General features: G+C 47.2%; 1 protein-coding gene across 8 annotated transcripts in view; it reads left to right on the forward strand.

Moving 5' to 3' along the window:
* Nucleotides 1-297: 297 nt before the first annotated feature.
* BCL2L1 (BCL2 like 1) overlaps nt 298-20,985 on the forward strand; it is a 44,235-nt gene continuing 23,547 nt past the window's right edge. Inside the window, exons 1-2 of one of the 8 annotated variants that reach the window (XM_054573918.1) lie at nt 298-405; nt 1,870-2,563. In XM_054573918.1, coding sequence (XP_054429893.1) covers nt 2,000-2,563 — 564 coding nt within the window. In that variant the 5' untranslated portion in view covers nt 298-405; nt 1,870-1,999. Of the gene's footprint in view, nt 520-896; nt 1,633-1,656; nt 2,564-20,985 lie in introns of those variants that run through there. The other 7 variants (XM_054573921.1, XM_054573917.1, XM_054573919.1 and 4 more) reach the window with 7 other exon arrangements.

Raw genomic sequence — 20,985 nt, forward strand, 5'->3', positions numbered from 1 at the left:
TTTACCCATTTTACAGTTAAGGAAATTAAGGCACAGGGCTCTTGATTAACTTGACCAACTGGAGTTGGAATCCAAAACACAATGTTCTTAGCCACAGCAAAATGCTTTTTCCATATATAAGCTAACAGATGGACGAAACTGACTGACTGACTGAATGAATGAATGAAAATGTAAACACAAACGTTGAATTTTTTTTTTTTGTCTCCGGGTTTCCGAGATGTCCCGCAAGGGGGCGCCCTCTCCCAGGGCTTGACGCCAGTCCTCAAGGCGCGCACTCCCTTTGCGTCTCGGGCTCGCGCGCGCTGCCGCGGCACCGGAAGTGACTGAGCTTGCAAGTTCTCCAGGTCTCTTCAGGGGAAACTGAGGCCGGCTTGTTCGGAAGAGACAGAACGAGCCATCAGCCAGGTAGGCCAGCCCGGGTCAGCGGCGCGGAACTCGGCCGCGAAGAGCCCTGGCGTCTGGAAACGACCTGGCCGAGGAAGGGGGGAATGTGGCCCCCACGGCTCCCGGGGCTCGCAGGTGAGAGCACCGCCTCCCCGGTGCGTGGCAGGCGCTGTGCCCAATGGGAGCCCTTGCCGTCCGGCTTCCGTGCCGACTGGGCTCTCCGATTGGTTACGCCGGGGAGCCGCCGGGGGCGAGACCCCTCCTCCGAGAAAGGTCTAGGGGGCGCCCCTGAGGGAGAGTGGTTGCCTAGCAACGGGGCGGTGGCCCAGCGGGTACCCGGCCCAGCGCGCGCGAGAAGCCGCGAGGCCACAGCCCACCCACCCCGGGCTCCGGAGAGGTGCCTGCCGTGGCCCCCGAGCCTCCCGGGGGCGGCAGGAAGCCGCACCGGGCTCGGCTCCAGGAAAACGTGGTCTCAGCTGTGGGGGTCCTCGAGCAGGCCTCAACCTTTCTTTCTGACGGGAGGAGAGGCCCGGCGCCTCACCCTCACCCGGTCTTTGTGCAGTGCGCCGGCGGCCATTATGTCCGTGCGGGAAATGGAGGACCCGGCAATCCCCTACCGCCAACGTCGCGTCCAGGGCTTTTGGGGAATTCAAAGAATACCAGCGGCGTTTCTGGGGGGTCCCCAGCCTTCAGCCTCCCGGAAAGGCCCGGGGATGGTCTTTCCGAAGTCAGACCTCAGATCTGAGGCAGTTTCCCCTTCCCTTCGTCCCTCATGGAAACCTTAAGCCCCATTGAGAAGTCCCTTCAGGGTTTCGGAAGCCTCACCCAGGGCCGGTACTTAAATAGAACAACAACAGCAACAACAACCAAAAAAAAAAAAACCCTAAAGCCCACACAAGCCACCTCAGGGAGAATTCTGGCTCCCAATAGGAGGCGGAGAGCCAAGGAGCGTGCAAGAGCGAGGGGGCTGGGCTCCCGGGTGGCAGGAGGCCGCCCTCATTCTGGGCGATGGAGGAGGAAGCAAGCGAGGTGGCGGGTTTCTGAGCTTCGTAATTCCTGTGTCGCCCTCTGGGCTCCCAGCCGGCTGGGTCGCATGATCCCTCCAGCCGGAGCTGGGTTGTTTTGCCAGCCACCTTGGGGCCGGCTGGGTTACCGGCATCCCGGCTGCTACCTCCTCTCCCGACCTATGATACAAAAGATCTTCCGGGGGGCTGCACCTGCCTGCCTTCTCCTGAGACGGATTTGAATGTAGGTGGAGCGGGTGGTGGGGATGGGGGGCAGACAGCTCTGAAGAAAAGGGGGTGGCTGGGATTTTTTTTAAAAAGATGCCGGTGTGATGATTCAGAGCCCACTGGTGCTTTCAATTTGACTTCATTGAAGTCTGTGGGAAGCTAGACCCACAAAGAAACCAATTCTGGTATCTGGAGGTGGAATTTGATGTTGTAGGTTAAATGGCTTGCATATTAATTTTTTTTCCCCCTGAAGCTCTTTCTCTCCCTTCAGAACCTTATCTTGGCTTTGGATCTCAGAAGACAGCCACTAAGTAGAGACCAGACCCAGTGAGTGAGCAGGTGTTTTGGACAATGGACTGGTTGAGCCCATCCCTATTATAAAAATGTCTCAGAGCAACCGGGAGCTGGTGGTTGACTTTCTCTCCTACAAGCTTTCCCAGAAAGGATACAGCTGGAGTCAGTTTAGTGATGTGGAAGAGAACAGAACTGAGGCCCCAGAAGGGACTGAGTCAGAGATGGAGACCCCCAGTGCCGTCAATGGCAACCCATCCTGGCACCTGGCGGACAGCCCTGCGGTGAATGGAGCCACTGGCCACAGCAGTAGCTTGGATGCACGGGAGGTGATTCCCATGGCAGCGGTGAAGCAAGCGCTGAGGGAGGCAGGCGATGAGTTTGAACTGAGGTACCGGCGGGCATTCAGCGACCTGACGTCCCAGCTCCATATCACCCCAGGGACAGCATATCAGAGCTTTGAGCAGGTAGTGAATGAACTCTTCCGGGATGGGGTGAACTGGGGTCGCATTGTGGCCTTTTTCTCCTTCGGTGGGGCACTGTGTGTGGAAAGCGTAGACAAGGAGATGCAGGTATTGGTGAGTCGGATCGCAACTTGGATGGCCACTTACCTGAATGACCACCTAGAGCCTTGGATCCAGGAGAACGGCGGCTGGGTAAGGATCACACCCCTTGTGTGTCTCTTTTCTGTGGCCTCTGGTCAGAGAGGTCCTCAACAGCCTTTTTCTGTATCTCTTTCTGTTGTGCTGGGTGATTACCACACATGTTTGTTAAGGAGACATGACTGGCCTTATTGCACCACAAGAGGTTAACTGTTCTGAAATACAGATGACCTAGTTAGTTCTCGAAGGACCAGGCATCTTTCATTCTGGTCACCCTCATGACCCCACTCTTTCATACTTGTGTTCCAGTTTCTCAGTGGAGGAAAACATAGCCTGTTTGTTCATTTGAGAGTGGGAAGTTAGTCCAGTGTTCCCCTCACCCTGACACAATGGCTCACCATGAAAAGGGGTGATGAGTATAATGCCTGGAGAAGATAGAGAGTATCGGTGACTCGTAAGCCTCTCCATTCTTACTCCCCCAGGGATGTCTGCCCTGGGCTTCCCCCCCCCACATCAAATTCTCTTTATTTCAGAGTTTGCATACCTGATATTCTCTCAGAAAAGGGCATGGCCAGGCAGGAGTTCCCACTGGTTTGGATGGCTGAGGATTGTCTGATTTTAGGGCAGTGGCCAGTTGTGCTTGTGCTGCACCCCTATGTTCATTTGCTCTGAAGTGTGCAACTTTCTGCATGGTTGGCCTGTTTGCTAGCTCTTGCTGTGTCACGCATTAAGCCTGGACTTTGTACCTCACTGCCTAGGATCATTGGGGAGCTCCAGCTGTTCTGCCTGTTGCTTTCTGGCCAGGGCCCTGTGAGCACTGTTTGCTGGCAAAGCAAGAACCGAGTCTGTGGGGCCCTATGGGACATCGGGATTCAGTGACTGACTTCAGAATCAAACTGACGTCTATTTGAGTCCCAGCACTGTCACTTAACCAGCTGTGTAAGCTTGGACAGACCAGTTTACCTGGAGCCTCAATTTCTTCCACTAAAAAAATGTGGCAAGCCCTCCTTGACTTCCAGGGTATTGTAAATCTTGGAGCTAATGTGAGCACAGTGACTGACCAACAAGTTCACTGTAGTAGTTCTTCTTGGTCCCGGGCACACTTTCTGGGCCCAGGAGTCTTGTCTCATTGCTTTCCCAGGGAGGGAGAGTTCTTTTGCCTGTCACTAAGTCAGGATGAGATAGTAGAGATTCTGTACCATGGTCGTTGTAGACAATGTTTGCTCTTCTACAGGGAACTCAGTCATATTTCCTTGCTATCTCCCTGCCTAGGGGAAGTGCAGGACTTAGGAGAAGTGTTCTATCCCCTCAGAATACCCTTAAAATTGAGCAGACTGTGGAAAATAAGTCATCTATTGAAGGAGCTGAGGTGGAAGGGGCCATGCACCATGGACTCAGGAATGTTAAGAATGCAATTATCCATGGGCTGGGACTAGGGCGTGGCAGGCACTTCATTTTACCACTGAGCAGAGACCTCTGAGTTTGCCCTGGAACCCCACCCCCTGTCTTATTTCCCATTTCTTTGCTCATCAACTCTTCCTACTGCCAGCTCTTGTACAAGGTAAAGAGTTTGAGTCAGTAGAGGTCAGATGACTGGGGTAGGACTGGGGGAGGTAAAGGTAGAGGGCTCTCTTGAGCTAAGACTGACCAGACTTGAAAGCCATTCTGTAAATGAACTCCCTGGGGGGATAAATGATTAAATAGTTCCTGTTGGTTTGTTCAGTGACCTCTCATTCCCTCCTGCTTTGATTCTCTTTGGGGGCAAATATTTGTTCAGCTGATTACAGGAGGGACAGGATTCCAGTGCTTCAGACACACCCTCTGAGGCATCTCCAGGTAGAGACTTGGGCCAGTTGCCTACTTTGCATGACTGTTGTCTTTGGCCAGTGGTCCTAATAACAGGTGGGTTGTTGCCAGCTATCCACAAAAGGCAATCTGGGAGAGATGCCTTGTCTGCCAGCCAGCCTCTGCAGAGTTCTACCTGGGCCAGAGAATTGCTAGTCATCCCGTGCTGCACACGAGAAGAGGCTTTAGACAGCAGCACCGGGCAACTTAATTGGACAGCCACTGGATTGAAATTCCACTTCTCTCTCTTTTTGCTTAAGAATTACCAGAGCTTGTTGGACAACATACCACACGTTACATCCTCTTGGTGAACGTATGGGATGTGTCCACATGGACCAGTTATGTTAGAACCGTTTCTGGGCATGCATTTCCCCTGAGATTAGAAGACATTGACTCAGGATCCTTTGGGTAGAAGGTACTTCCCACTTCCCTCTCAGGTGCCATTCTGTTCAAGCTTCACAGACTGGCTACCGCAGTGGCATCTCATAACCTTCCTGGAGGCTGTGGTTTGGGGATCCATGAATGTAGGAGGTTTGGGTGATTCCATCCATGGGTATTCTCTAAAATTAATTTCCTTACAGGAAAAAGGAAGCAAATGAGCTTTTATGGAGTACATGTTCAAGGTATTGGATTAGTTCGGTCTTTTACTTATGCAACCATAATTTATTGAGCATCCTCTATGAGGCATGCACTGTTTTAGGTACTAGCCATAAGCTAGACATGGCACCTTTTCTGATGGAAATGACATGCTCATTTATATATTCCACACAATAACCTTCCAAGGTAGGTAGGTTTATTCCCAGTGTACCTGTGAAGCTAAGTGACTGGCCTCAGGTATCCCATAGCCAGTTAAGTGACTGAATGACGTTACATATAGGTTGGCCAGACTTCAAAGTCTAAACTCTTCCCATCCATATCAGCCTTTCCAAGGAGTTGTAAAGTGACCCCAGCATACTAGCACAGAAAGCCAGAGATGCTGTTGGGCCAAGTAAAACATGCCCGTGAAGGTGCTCTCTCTGGTCTGTGATCCTGGCATTTTTTAGTTAGCTGCAGGAAGAACAGTGCCTTTGTTGGCAGTAGCAGGTTCCCAAAGGCATGTGTGTAGCCTCAGATTTTGGCACTGGTAAAACTCGAGTGGGCATCCAGAGTTCGCCCAGTCAGAGTGGGCTTCCTGTTAATTTTTTTGTTGTTAAAATCCTCTCAGGTCCTACCAATAGATAAGAATTATGTGTGTATGGAGAGGAGGTGGCCTGCTCCAGGTATGCCTACTTAATTGTGGAGGATGCTCCAAGGACTGGAATTCAAGACTCATAGCCGTACCACCGCTTGCCTGGAGTCACCTGGAAAGATGTTGAACCTGTTTGTCTCTTGTCCATCCATCTCTCCCACCTATAAAATGGAATATGATAGCCACCTGCCATAGCTTGACTCTAGACAAAGGCCCTCCCTGGGCCTTAATTGTAGGGTAGTAGCACCCGCTTTTAATGAATAGAGCACTTGCGTGAGAAGACTGAACTTTGCCCCTAGAGTTTCTGAAGAAATAAGTCAGCCCCTGAGATATTCACCCAGAATGGTATATGATGTGTCCTTTCCTGAAGGGACAGAGTGTTTCTGGAGCTTTCCAGTGGGAATGTGGACAGGTACAGGGTGAGGGCCCTGGGGGACCAGGACATTTTGGGATTGCTATCCCTGGGAAAGCCCATAGCTGGATGGAAACACCATAGTTGAGAGCAGTGAACAGTGTGTGGAAGAGAAAACATAATTTGGCTTTTCCCAGTCTTCATGGCTCTGTGGTATTCTACTTTCTGTAGGCTTCTTATTACCTGTTCTGGCTGATTTGGCATAGATATATGTTTAGCTGAAATACCTCAGCGACCTTTGCAGATCTCAGCAGCTTTGGCAGTTCTGCGGTTTTCTCGGGGAAACCCCATTAGAAACCCCAAATGTGGAAATTTTTAGTAATCTCATTCAGGTTCCAAAGTGAGATAGAAGTGTCTCGGGCTCCCCCTCAAAGAACCCAGTTCTGGATGTACATTTGAGGCTTCTGTTAAAACTCTGTCACCATCACAGGGTTTTCCAGACTTCCTAGGATGAATCTCCCCAGTATCCCCATGAAGCCCTTCAGCCTCTGGTAGAAAATTACCCAGGTATTTTTTTAGGGGGCCCCATGGGAACCCAGAGGGTTTTCTTGACTTTTGTGTGGGCAGTCACCAGAATTGTTTGGGCTTCAGGAGGCAGCAATTGTTAGCTGTCTCTTTCCATACAGGTATCTGTCCTGAGGCCAGAGGGCCTGAGTGTCCTCTTCTACGCCGGGCCTCCCTGGTTTTTCCAGCGCTCTCAGCCTTTCACCATGGGCTTTCTTTTGGCAACCATGTTTTTTTTTTCTGGGTTTAATGTGGATAGGTTTAGAGGTAATTCCCAGTGAGCTGCTCTTCTACAGAAACATAATCTCCTACTACGTTAATTAGCAGGGTCCTGTCCCCGTCCCCAACCTCCAGCCTAATTCCACTGATTTCTCCCTAAGGACTCCCTCTCTTTTCTTTGAAGGAGTCACTCTGCTCCTGGATCTGTTTCTCTTCTGTTCCTCTAGCCGACAGTCTGTCTTCCCCATTCCCAGTTGGCAGACCCAAGTCACACAATCCCACTGGGTCTTTTTGTTTAGCCTGGGGAAGAGAAGACCCAGAAGAATATGATCACGGGTTTCAAATATCTGAAGGAAGAGGGGCTTAGCCTTTTTATTGGTATAGTACCCAGCAGAACTTGGATAAATGAGAGGAAAATAACAGCGATAGAGTTTAAATTAGTGTAAAGAAGACATTTCTAAAGCTACCACATCTCTATCAGCTTTAGGAGCTTCCTGAGTGTCCTAGTCCACACTTACTTGTCCATACTCATTTCCTCAGCACTGAGCAGAGGTCTTAGGCATAGCGGGTACCTAATAAAAGAGATGCCCACTGAATTTCTGAAGAAACAGCCGTTTATCAAACCAGAATAATAGTAATGGGAATTGTCCTTTACCTAATCATTTACTCATTGATTCAAACAGTATTTATTGAGCTCCTACTATGTGCCAGACTGTCCTAGGTACCAGAGGTGCAGCATTAAATAAAATTTTATGCCATTGTGGCACTCAAATTCTAGTGGGGAGAGACAATAAACGTTTAATTACACATATACACATGCATGTATACTCATATATCCTCGTATATATGCACACACTCTACACACACACACACACACACATATATATACATGGTGATAGTAAGTATTATGAAGAAAATATAGGGCATGCCTAGCAGTGGAGGTATAGATAGCTGCAGTTTTAAGAGTGGTCAAGGAAGGCATCACCAAAAAGATGTATTTGAGGCAAAACTTGAGGAAGGTGAAGTAGTAGATGATCTGGATACCTGTCAAAAGTGTTACAAAGCAGAAGAAACAGACTCAGGAGTAAGTATGCATGGCATGTTCAAGAATAAGCAAGAAGGCCAGTGCAGCAGGAGAAGAAACAGTAAGGGGGAGGGTGGTAGGAAATGTGAATGGAGAGGAGTTAGGATTGAGGGGAGAAAAGTAGTCAGAGACCACATCACATGGGGCACTATAAGCCTTGATAAGGACTTAGCTTTGGTTGAATGACAGAGGCCAGGAGGTTTGGAGCAGAGGTGAAATGATTTGAGTTCTGCAGTGAAGAGGCAGGTACAACTGCCAGGTGAGAAAAATGGTGGCTTGGATCAGGAGGTAGAGGTGGAAGTGCTGAAGAGGGACTGAAAAATAAGACAAGGCTTGCACATGCATGTTGATGGGTCCAGCCACTTTGGAAGCCACATTTTTTAACCAGAGATCACAGAATAAGGGCTAAATAAGGTAGATGTTCTTCACGTTCTTCATGGATTGTTCTCTCCAAATGTGATATCCTGAATGGTCCTCCTCCACTCTACCAGTATTTTTGTATGAAAAACTGTCACATACCTGGATTCTGGTCCCAGCTCACCCACACCTAGCTGTATGACCTTGGGCTGGCTAGCTCCTTGAGTTTTCTGAACTTTAGGGTGAATAATACCTCCTCAAAAGGTCATGGCAAAGACTGAACGAGGCGTGCCTGTGATGCATGGATCCTGGCACATGTTGGTATTGTAGTTATCATCTTTGCCACAGAACTCATGTCAGAAACCCATTTACAGAATCATCAGTATCCATTCACCTTTTTTTGGATGCATTAGTGACCCTCCAGCACATTCTCAGGGCAGACAGGCCCTACCAGCATTCCTGTCAGAGCAGAAGGTCCATAGTGTTTCTGTGCCATGTTGGTATAAACCCTGGTCTCAGAGTCCGGATCCCAGTTGTACTCCAGTCTGCTCCAGCTCACTATGACCTTGGCCAAGCCACTTCAGCCCGAAGCCCCAGTTTCCCCATCTGCAAGATAGAGGGTTGAGGTAGACAGTCCAGGAATCCTGGGTCTCACTGGCCTTAGGCCTTGTGGCAGATTCCATTGTTAATGCACATTTCACATTAGTTATGTTTTTAGGGTGGCTCTTTTTTGTCAGCAGCTGCAGTACTTTCACTGCAAAAATTAACTAATCTTAGTATCAATGTAGGGTAGTTTATCACTGACCCCACACTAATAGTACTCCAGATTTATGTAGCACTTCACTGCTTAGTGCTTTCATGTCCACCTTGCCTTTTTGATGCTCATGGCCACCCAGGGAGGTGAGCTGGAGAGAAATCAGGCTGAGAAAGATGAAGTGACTTGCCCAAGGTTACATCAGGAGGAAGATGCAGGGTTCAGACTTTCAAATCAGGGCTTGACCACTTACTTGCTATGACCTTGGGCAAACCTTTTCACTTGTAAATAGCTATAATCATAGTGCCTTTCTCTGAAGATTCAGTGAGTTAGATCAAGTCTTAGGGCTCTCAGAGTAGTGACTGTTAGGATCAGCAGCAAACAGCAGTTGCATCCTAGGGCTTCCTCAGTCATGTCATCTGGCTTCCCGTTTAATACATACTGATTTTTGCAAATAGTTTTTTGAAGAAATAAAGTGTCTTTGGAGTTTTCAGCTACTTCGTTTAATCCCTGATGAGACTGTCAGGCCAAGCTGGAGCCTTACAGTTACCTCCAAGCTACAGGGCTTTTTTGGGCAGACTCCAGAGCTCCCCTCGGAACTAGAGGTTTTCTCTTGCTCTTCAGGAAATGCCATTGCCATGACTTCCATGGACTGCTTCCTGTCCCAACCCAGCAGCCAGATTCCTGCTGGCGAGAGTATGGAAACTACAAAGTACTGTCCCTAAAGGCCCCCCCCCCTACACAAACTACTTTTTTTGGGCATGTCCCTCCCTTTCCTCTTGTCAGTTACTTTCTTTTCTTCCTGTCCCTTCACCCTTCACCCAGCTTCTCTCTCCAGCCTCTGATCGTACTCTTAAGATTTAGAAAATGCATTTCTATTTATTCATATCAGACCTTTCCCCCAACCCCATGCTGGGGGTTGGTCAGAACTGGGTTCTCTCCATGGCTTCTTCACTCAGTAGCAGTTTCAGTCTTGGACTTTCCCTAGAGGGACATTAAGCCTGTCACTCGCAGTGCCTTATGTCATCCATTAACCCTGCGTTCCCCCGGGGGTCCCCACTCACCCCTGCACAGGATGGAAACTCCTAAGAGAAACCTTAGAGGTTTGGCACATATAAATCCTGCCTCTTGGAAATTGATGACAGAGTGTAGAGTGAAGTGGAGCCTGTCACCCCCATCACCACCACCCCGACCCCTACCCAGGCACCTTTCAGGAGGAAGCTAGCTTGAAAACCTTGTTGGACAATCATGAGGCATGGGAGATAGCTTGGGAGGGGATTGGAACGCACTCAACTATGCCTCAGATCCTTTGTTCTGCTCTTGAAAGGGAAACATTCCCCTCCCTCCTCCCTGGCCACACACACGTGCCTTTGTTCCCCTGAGTCAGGCGGCTGGGAACACAGTGTCCCTTCCAAGGAGCCTGACTTGCCTCCCCAGAGGCTGGCTGGCCTCTTGGTCAGTGGGACTGGGATGTTTTTTTGCTCAGGAACCCCCAGCCCCACGTCCTTTCCATAAGAGTTTTTCTCAGAGGCTAAGAACTTGCCTAGAAACAGCTGCCCAGGGTCTTACCTTGAATTATTCCATGGGATGCTCATGTCCCAAGATTAAACAGTCTCTCTTATTTCGCTTGGTGATTAATATTATTGTTAACATCACTATTAATAGCACCTAACATTTATCAAGTCCTTACTCAGTGCCAAGCATTGTCTAAAGTGCTTTACATGTATTAATTTATCCCATTCGCACAATAACACCCTGAAGTTGGTACTATTATTATCCAAATGAAGGAACTGAGGTACAGAGAGGTTAAGCAGCTTATTCAAAGTAACACAGTAAATGGCAAAACCTGAGAGGGTAGTTTCCAAGGTCCCACTTTTTAAACACTACACTGTGCCTCCTGCCCCCACTATTCCATTTTCAAGATGAGTGTTGGCATTTATCCAGTGCTCACTGTATGGCAGGTCTTTGACCAACATCCTCTCTGTGTTACTATCCCAACAGATTTGGGAGGAATCAGTTAGCAGGAGGCAAGAGTGTTTTAAAACCAAGTTTGTCTTACTCCAAAGCTTATGTTATGTCTAATCCTGCCCCAACCCAGCAGCCAGATTCCTTAAAAACCCTAAAAGGTAGGTGGTGTTATTTTATGGTTGAGAAATCTGAGGCTCAGAAAACAGTGGCATGCTTAGGGTCTCATAGGCTAGTACCAGGAGGACCTGGAATTCAAACTCAAGGTGTTTGACCTCACATTGTACTGCCTTAGTAGTCTGGTGATAATTGCTTTTATGTGCATGATAACATTTTATAATTTACTAGACTTCTTTGTATACATCATTGTATAGTGAGGTAGTTTAGGCAAGTGTGTACAGTTTCATTTCAGAATGGGAAACTAAGGTGTGGGGCTTGTCCCACAGTAAATCTCAGAGCCAGACTTAGAATCCATGTTCTGGCTTGTAAGGCAGGTGTTATCGATGTTGCCTACCTTCCCTAAGGCTGGTTCATTGCTCAGAACTGCCTTCAGAGTTTTTCATTTGTTAAATCAGCCGATACTGATGAATGCTTTATATGTGCTAAATGCTATAGTGTCTGTGGATATTGCAGTGAGTGGGACTGGGTTTCATGCCTCAGTGTTCTGGTTTTCTGCCCCACACCTTGGACCTGGCTCGTGTATTTCTGCCATCAGGCTGTGTGCATCACCGATCTGTCCCCACAGTTCCTGGACATGCCAGACAAGGTTTATCCTAGTTAGTATGTATTGATCACCTTCAGTATACCCATAGGTAAAACTCGACTCTGATTTGAAACTTAGCTTTATTTCTTGCTGGTGGTGTAACACTAGGCAAATCAGCTTCAAATTCTCATTCATAAACCTGAGAGAGTAATACTAACCTACCAGAGTATGTGAGGCTTAAACTAGAAAGTGAAACACAGAAGTGTTTTTTAATAATAATAACAGATACTCTATGTTGAATGCTGGCTTTGTGCCAGGTGCTATGTTTATACCTTTGAGTTAATCTGCTTGATTGGTCCTCATAACTGCTCTGATGTGAAGATGGAGAATTCAGAGCTTTAAGAGGCTCTGTAATGCATCCACAATAGTGCACCTTGTGCATCTTGCACTCAAATATATCTGGTGCCAAAGCCCATCCTCAAGCCAGTGCATCATAGCTTCTTTGCAGGCCCAGATTGGCTTATTTCACTCTGAGTGCTTGGCACAGGGCCTGAGGTTCGGCAAGGGCTCAGCCAGGGTCTGCTCAATGAACATGAAGGGTTGTTATTATTAGACGTAGGTTAGGCTACAAAAATGTCTCTGTCCCTAAGGAAGCAAACTCATTTGAAGCAGTACCCAAAACACTCGGTGAATGGCTCCAGGCAAACGGTGCCAAATCTGTGGTGTGCACTCCAGAAGCAGAAGACAGACCTGCTGGCTGCATCCTACAGGTGCCCTGGACTCCTGCCAAACCGGCCCACTTCCTCGATCAGCTACTCAGTTGATGACCCAGAAGCTTCCATTCTCAGCCTTCATCATCAGTGTGCACCCTCTCCCTCGCCAACTGCATCACCAACCCAGACCTCCTTCTGTGCCAATTGTGGAGTGTCAGAAAGGGAAAAGGTCACTAGGGGCTTGAATAATAGTTTTCTCAGTAGTGTGGCTTTGTGTAATTCACACTGAGTCCTCAGTTTCCTCATCTGTAAAATGAAGATAATAGTCATCCCTCAATGAAGATAATAGCAATAACCTTTTTCTCATAGGCTGCTGTGTTCCTTCTGCCTGGATTACTCCTCCCCTAGATCTGATTAGGGTTTTCATCTTATTTAGGTCTCAACTCAAATGTCACCTCGACAGGGGCTACTCATGTTTACATGTTTACTGTGTGTCTCCTCCAGTAAAATCTAAATTCCTAGGATTAGGGGCTTTGTCTCATTTTTACCTTCATCCCCAGCATTTAGCAGATTGTGTGACACATAGGAGACACTCAATAAACATTTGTTGAATGAGTGAGTGAGTGACTTTGTAACCCACCTGGCACAGTGCCTGACATAAGTACAGTATGTTCAGTCAATGTAAGACATTATTATTACCTGTTATGAAGATGTGGGCTATAAAGGCTTTCCATAGGTGAAAAGAATGTGGCATGGAAGGCCTTGGTAGGTAAGAACCACCCAGACAGACCTGGAGAGTGGATTGTGTATGAAGCATTCAGGAGATGGTGAGGAGGCAGACTGGCTGAAGAGAGTGTGGGTTGTCATTAAAGCAGGTCATGAAAAAGGGAGCAGTGAACTGACAGAGGCCTCTGGGAAGTGGCATGGGGTTGGTTGATGGTAGAGGTGGGCCCAATGGGATGAGGCCCAACAGCAGAGGGATGCAACCCGGTCTTCAGGAAACCCTGGGAAAGAGAATCCCTTGCCAACCTGGGCTCAGCAGACAGAGCTGCAGGGAGATAAAAGCCAGAGGCACCTGCGACCTGCAGATCAGGTAGGCTGCCTTGGTTGTTATTTTGGGGCTCTGGGCCAGGTGCAGATTCAAAGACTTGATTGAAGCCTTTTGGCAATTCTGGTCTCAGCAGGGTAAACATCACCTGTCTCCTGCCACCTGTGACAACAATGCCAGGAAGGGACCCTGGGCAGGCCCAAAGGGGCCCAGCTTTCTTGCTGCCCTAGTGGAACAAGAAATACCCCCTGGGAGAGGCCACTCCTTCCCTGCCCCACGTCTCCCTTCTAAAGAGCTCGTGTGGTAATAAGGTGCCTCCTGCTCAAAAGCAACCCCCCATCTCCCCTCCGTGGTTTCTGCTTGTGGAAGTCTAGAGTGGGGCATTGGAGCCGTTGACAGCTGGGCCCAGCTGGGGGAAGGGGTTGATTTGGGAACAGGTGCAGATTTCGGGGAGGGTGGGGCCTGAAGGGAAGTAGGGATCTTGGTAGGCTGCAAAATTTCCCTTCCCACCCCCCAGCCACAGCTGGCTTCTCCAGGAACCTGATGACCTAGTTACAATGCTTAGAAATTGTTAGCAAGGCTTGCAGCTCAGGATTGTACCAGTCTCTTCTCTCTGAGGCTTCTTGGTTCCAAAAGGTGCCCTGACATTCCCCCAAGGGGATTCCATGTAAAGGACATGCACCATATCACATGTACAGGCTTCTTGCCCAAGAGAGTGAAGAACCAATCTGGCTTCTTCCCTTCTTCCCTGGTGTGCTCCCCACCCTATCCCAGGGAGGAAAGACTACCCTGCCCTGCCTCCTTCTGTCTCTCCCTGGGAGCTTGGTAGGTGGCAAATGGAGGTCACAAACTTCTTCCCAGGACTTTCAGCAGAAAAAGAAAGTTAGGGATAGCTTGAGCATGCCTAAGCATTCCCACCTTACCTTCTCATCTCGGTGGAGTGAATAAGAATCTGTTGGGGGCTCTGGAGGCACCAGCTGCTCCTGGTATTCCTGATGCCTGCCTCTACAGTGCCTCCCTGGGAGAAATTCCATCACTGTTAAGAGTCAGGTACAGAATTTGACAAACCAGTGCTGAATCCTACTGTCTGTATAGTTATCCTTAGACAAATTACTTAATCTTTCCCAGCTTAGTTTTCTCTTCTATAAAAAGGGATAATAATATATAATGCTTTTCTTGAAAGAGTCTTACAAGCATGAAAATAACTGGGAAGATACGTGGAGCATTTAGCATGACGGAGCCTGGCATATAGTAATTACTACCCAGTATGGCAACTACTATTACTGTTTTATCAAATTGCCTTCACAGGTGATCAAGTTTCTGTCATTGCTATTTGAGCTACTCCTTTTTTTTTTTTTTAATTTATAAATCATGTTTATTCTACTACAGTTGTCTCAACTTTTACCCCTTTTATCCCCCTCACCCATCCCACCCCCACCCCCCACTCCCACAGTCAATTCCCACTCTATTGTCCATCTCCATGGGTCTAGAGCTACTCTTTAAGAACAAACTTTTAGCCTGATAAAGTATGTGGCTATCTTTCGAACCAAGAGCTTGGAGATCTTAAGATTCCTGAAGCTCGGAACTGTGATTCAACCTTGTCTCACACCCTCCTCCACAACAACATCCCCAAGTCATGCTTTGTATACTTTAAGTGTTGGCCAGTGTTGCAGAGTAAGCATCTGGTGATAGTGCATATTTTCTTCAATCTTTGCCAAATGCCCCCAGTAAACAGGTACCTCCTCCTCTGCTTTATTCACTGCTATATCCCTAGATCCTGCCACAGAACCTGAAATATAGAAAGCATTCAATCATATTTGTTGACTGAGTGGATCGAGTATTTAAAGTATGTAGAGGAGCGTGTCTAGCACACAGTAGGTGCTTTGCATGTGTTTGAATGATTAAACAAGGCGTTGTGGAGGCTCTGGAGTTTTTTCAGGATGGCCCCAGTCCTTGTTTGCTTGGTAGCCATAAGTCTCTTGCCCAAGCTCTGCGTGTTGCTTCATCTGTTGAAGAAAGATAAAACCCGACTTGCCTCCCTCATGGGCTAGCTGCAAGGCCCACGGAAATGATAGATGAAAAAGCACTTTAAGAACTATGTTTGGTCTTGTTGCTGCTCCTTGACTGAAGTCACAGCTGTAGCTGTGTCATTCATTCATTCAATCAACAAGGATTTTTTTTTTAATCCTCTCTCAAGGATATGTTTATTGATTTTGGAGAGGGGAGGGTGAGGAGAGAAAGAGAGAGAGAGAGAGAAACATTGATCTGTTGTAGTTGCCTCCTATATGCACTCTGACCAGGGATCAAGCCTGCGACCTAGATGTGTCCTCAGACTGGGGACTGAACCCACAGCCCTTTGTAGTACAGGATGATGCTCCAGCCAACTGAGCCAACTGAACTACCTGGCCAGGGCAACTAGAAAGCATTTTTTGAGTGGAAGCAATACCCTAGGTCTCTCACTTACCTGGCTTCACTTTGGACAACCTACTTTATTTCTCTGAGCTTCTGGACATATGTAAATTGGAAATAATACTCATTTCACAGGTTTGCTGGGAGAAAGAATAAGCAAGGTGCTCTGAGCTTATTGAGGATAGAAACTGTCTAAATCACTGTTATCAGCTACTATTAAGCCTAGCACTAGGTGGCTTAGTGTTTAGTGACTGAGTTAACATTCATAATGATGAATGGTGTGTGCTCAGTGACTGATGTAGAGTAAAAGCTTACCAAAGCTGGGTCTTGTCTTTTCCTCTCGCTGTGAAGTTTGATCATTCATTGATTCAACCATCAGTTACCTTCTATAGCCAAATTACCAGGCAAGGCCAGGCTTCTGAATATGACTCAAATGGAAAGAAGAAATGAGTATTAATTATTCCTAACTCCAGGATGTTCTTGTCCATCCAGGGTGTACTGCTGAGTGGGAGCTCTGACTCAGCCAGGATCAGTCTACTTAAACATAAAACTGTGAGGCACAGCAGGCCTTAACCCCACATTTACCCCATTCAGAACAAGAACACCCACCCTTTGTTCTACCTGCTCTTCATCTGCTGCTCAGTTAGAAAATGTTTCCTTTGCTCACAGCATCTGCATTCATATGGAACCCTAGGAGTTACCATGTCAAGGAAGTCCCCAGGTTGTCAGGAATGGCCCTTTAGGTCAGGGTCTATGGAGGGGCCCAAGTCTAAGACTCAAGGTCCCCTGGGACTAAGTCAAGCAGCAGGTGCAGGTATGAGGCCCCAGGTTGGTGGCTAAGTAATGAAACTGAAAGATATGTAGGGCCAGACAAGAAGTCAACCCTGAGGAAATACCCTGCCTATCCATGCCAGGTGTCTGGGCACCTGGGGGCAGTTTCTGAGTCTGAATTACTTGGTTGTGGTTCCAAATTAGTACCCCAAGTCTCAATGATGGGAATCCATGGAACTCCAGAGCAAAGTCTACATTTGGCACCCAGGTCAGTAGCTCTGAACCCCTCTCAGACCCTGTCATAGTGAAAGAGGTCTTTCCTCTGGGCTTCACAGCACCTACTATTGGAAGATCTTCAGGGACAATGGAATAATAGCCACAGCTCCCTTTACGGGGCATCTGTACTATGCTGGACGCGTTTTAAGGGATTGGGATCATTTCATTATTGGAATTATGGGCTCTGAAGTCAGAGCTGAGTTTGAATCTGGGCTTCATCATATAGCAGCTGTTTGATTATGGCATATTCCTCTCCCTTTCTGAGCCTCAGTTCCTCTACCTGAAAAATGGAGGTAATAATACCTGCCTCATAGGATTTTTGTAAGGATGAAGTAAGATCATACATGTCAAGCTTAGTTCAGGTGTTATAGTAATTTTAGTAATAGGTAACATTTATTGAGCACTTACACTTAAGTGCTTCATATTTGTTAATTCATTGAATTCTCAAAACAGTACCATCGAGGTAGGTATTCTTATTCTCATTTTATAGAGGAAAATAGTGAGACATAAGGAAGTTAAGGAATTTGTCCAAAGATGCACAGCTAGTAAGTTCTGAAATCATGATTCGAACCCAGGCAGTCTGGCTCCAAAGCCCACTTGTTCTATCTCTGGGTGAGGAGGGCCTCATAAGTGTTACTCTTGTATCCAACATTGTAGCTGTCTGTGGCTTTTGGTCTGTCTGCGGCTTTTGGTTTGTCTGCTGAATTCTGAGCTCAGTGAAGTCAAGAAACCCATCTTAATCACCTTGCATCCCCAGAGACCAACATAGTAGTCATAGTACTCATTAATATTTGCTTAATGGCTGAGACTATTTCCTCTCTTCATTAATCAATCAGTAGCTCTTTAGTGACCATTTCCTATAGGCTAGATTTGAGCTAAATCGTGGGAGGAATGCAACTACAACTATGCCTCTGTAACTGGAAGATTGGAGGGGGGGAGTGGGGAAGGACATTCCAGAGCACTGTGTCATTGGCAGAAACTTCATACTGGAGGCAGAAACAATACAGGTGGTTTAGGGGTGTATTCCAAGCTGGGATTCCCACCCCTCCCTGATTGGGCCACGCCCTCCAGCTCTTGCAGAACAGGTGAGGCAGATTACCTACTCCTGCCCAGGGCAAAAACCACTCCTTGGCTTCTTCTCTAGTGAGGAGGATGCATCATCTTTCTTGTTCAGGCTGCCAGTTCAAGGGAACCTAGAATGACAGAGTAAAAGAAGTTTGGAGTTGGGAAGGAACCTTAAGAAATCACTTCTGCCCCAACACTGCAACCAAAGTGATCTTTTAAAAGCCAAATTCAGAACTTATCACAACTTGCTTACTACCCTCCACCCACTTGGAATAAAACCCAGGGCTCTTACCAAGGCCTCTCAAGCCTATATGATCTGATACTGGCAGCCTCTTCATCCTCCATCCCTCCACCCCTCCCTCTCTTCACTCAAGCCTCAGGGGGCTCCTGCTGTTCCTGGTTCCTGGAACACTTGTCCCTGCCTGAGGGATTTTGTAGTTTGCTGCTCCCTCTGCCAGGAATGTTCTGCCTCTGGTGTTTGCCTTGTTGGTTCTTTTCAGTTGACTCAGCTCATAGGTCACATCCTCTGAGAGCTTCTCTTTGACCTTCGGTCTAAAGTAGTTGAGCTACTCTAAATCACTCTTTAGTCTTTTACCTTCTTGTAGTTTTATTATAGCACTACCTCTGTTTAAAATTTTCTTTTTGTTTGTTTGTTGTTCATCTCTTCTACTAGAATATATACTCCATGATATTAAGGACTTTGGTTTGTTCATCATTTTATCTTCAGTGTCTAGAACTGTTCCTTGCAGGTAGTAAACATTCAGTGAATTATTTGGAATGAATGATCGAACAAATGAACAAACCTAAGACACTGTTTTCGTTTACACATGAGAAACAGAGGCCCAGAGAAGCTAATGAGAGTTGAGAGTGTTCTATCACCTTACCTTTTGAATGCTCACTAAGTTCTGAGCACTGTATTCAGTGACTTACATGTATTATTTCTGTCACTTTATTATAGAGTTGTTTGGAAAATCACTTTTTGTATACCATTGTAGCATTTTAAAGAAAACTGGATCAACTCTTTATTTTTTATTGGAACCTCACTCTGTTGTACAAAGAGTTGGGGGGCAACTTAGAAAAGTTCCAAAAAGGTAGAATAAAGCAAAGGATAGAACCAAAAGGATAAAGTACCTAGGGGGGTTCAGGTGAGAGTGTGGGTAGGAGGACAGGAACCAGAACTAAGATCAGTTCACAGAAACAGATACCACACGAGTCCCTGTGAACTGAGCAAAGTTTTTCTACCATTCTTTCTGATTGATAACTAAATTATGCCCAGATTCTTGAAAGTGGTGGTTTCTCAAAAACCCTGTCACACACATGACCTTGGGATTGTCCCAGACTGCATGTGATAGAGCCAGATTTTTTAGCCCCCTCACTGTCTCATCAGCTGGGCTCCTGGATTGAGGCAACATGATCTCTTCTTCCTTGTCTACCAAAGAGGTCAGTCCATCAGGGAGGAGGCTGGCCTTCTCCGTAACCCTCTCTGGACCCAGCCAACTTTGTTTCAAAGAGGGCCTTTTTCCCTGAAGATTTATTAACTGAGGTATCACCCAGTTCTGCTCTCAAGACACTTCCAATTGAATTAAAGAGAAGAGACATAAAAAGAGATTTTTGTGAAGACAGAGGAATGCTAGATGCCAAATAAGAGAAGTACTTTATAGAAGAGGAGAGATATGTGCTGGACTTAACAACAGAGACAGGATCAAGGTGGTCTGGTGCTCCCAGCAAGGAGTTGGTCCATGGGGGGTCCATGTGAGCTAAGATGTGCAGGCTGGGATGGGCTCTCACGAAAACACCCATAAGCAGTGGCAGGCCAGTGTGGAGTATGTGTGGAAGGGTCTCTCTTACTAGGTGATGAAGCCAGAGATGTAAGCTGGAGCCAGATATGTGGGAGCCTCGAGTGCCAAGGAAAGATTCCAAGGCCCTCCTCAGCAGCCCTGGTCTCCCAGTAGATGAGTCATTGCCAGGCATGGATGCCCATCCTGGCCACCTGTCGGTCCACCGATTCCCAGGTAGCAGTGCCAGCAGCTGAAATGGAAGCCAGGTCCTTGAGCTGACCATGAGCAGAGGAGTAAGTATGGGGGCCATTGTCAGTTTAGGCTTTGGCCATCCCAGGTGCATTCACTTGGTGATTCAGATGTTTATTGAGCACCAGCTATCGTTGACCCTTGAACAGCGTAGGGGATTAGGGGCTCTGACGCTCCTCGCAGTCGAAAATCCATGTATAATTTCAGTTGGCCCTCCACGTACACAGATTCCTGACCGCTGATCAAAGATACTACGTGCTGAGCCCTGTGCTGAGTGTCAGGGGTGCTGTGATGAACAAGACAGCCAAGGGCACTACTTTCATAGAACACTTATATTAGTGGGGGAGACAGCTAGCCTGAGAAACAAACAAGATGATTTCAGATAGGAGGTTAAATAATGTAAAGAAAATGAGTGATGGAGTGTCTACGGAAGCAACTTTGTACAGGGAGATCAAGGAGGGCCTCTCTGATGAGATGGCATTAGACCTGAGAGTAGATTAAGGAGAAAGAGCCAGCCTGGGAAGGTTTGAAGCGAAGGTTTTACAAACAGAAAAGCAAGGCAGGACTGAACTTGGCTCATCTGAGCTTTGGGTCCACACACATACTCAGATGATTCTGGTGGGCCCAGTCTGGGCCTTTGTTTCCCTTTGTGTTGTGGATGAATATGATCTTTCACACTCTTTCACAGAGATCCAAAGGGAATAATGGTAACTACCATTTACTGAGCACCTATCCCATGTCAGGCACTCTATATACGTTTTCTCATTTAATTCTGCCACTGGACTATATGGTAAGTGGTCTCTTGGCCCCAGTTTCTTCTCCAATGAGGAAACTGAGGTTCAGAGAGATGAAATTCCATGCCCAGGGTCCTGCAGCTTGTAGATGGTGGAACCTGGAATCAGACCCAGACTGGTCTGGCTCCAAACTCAGGCTTTTTTCCACTGCTCCACCCTCGGAATAAATGAAGCATTGTTAGTTCAGGACAGGCAGAAAGCTACTTAGCAAAAGAAGATTTGGGACAGCGTATTGGTATAAGAGTCTTAAAAGATGCCTACTATCCTCTCAACTGAGAGGACTCCTTTTGCTCCTCTGCAAG

The sequence above is a fragment of the Pteronotus mesoamericanus genome, unplaced genomic scaffold (assembly GCF_021234165.1).
Source record: "Pteronotus mesoamericanus isolate MK-2021 breed Mesoamerican mustached bat unplaced genomic scaffold, CSHL_Meso_final contig_25, whole genome shotgun sequence".
In the NCBI taxonomy this organism is placed as follows: domain Eukaryota; kingdom Metazoa; phylum Chordata; class Mammalia; order Chiroptera; family Mormoopidae; genus Pteronotus; species Pteronotus mesoamericanus.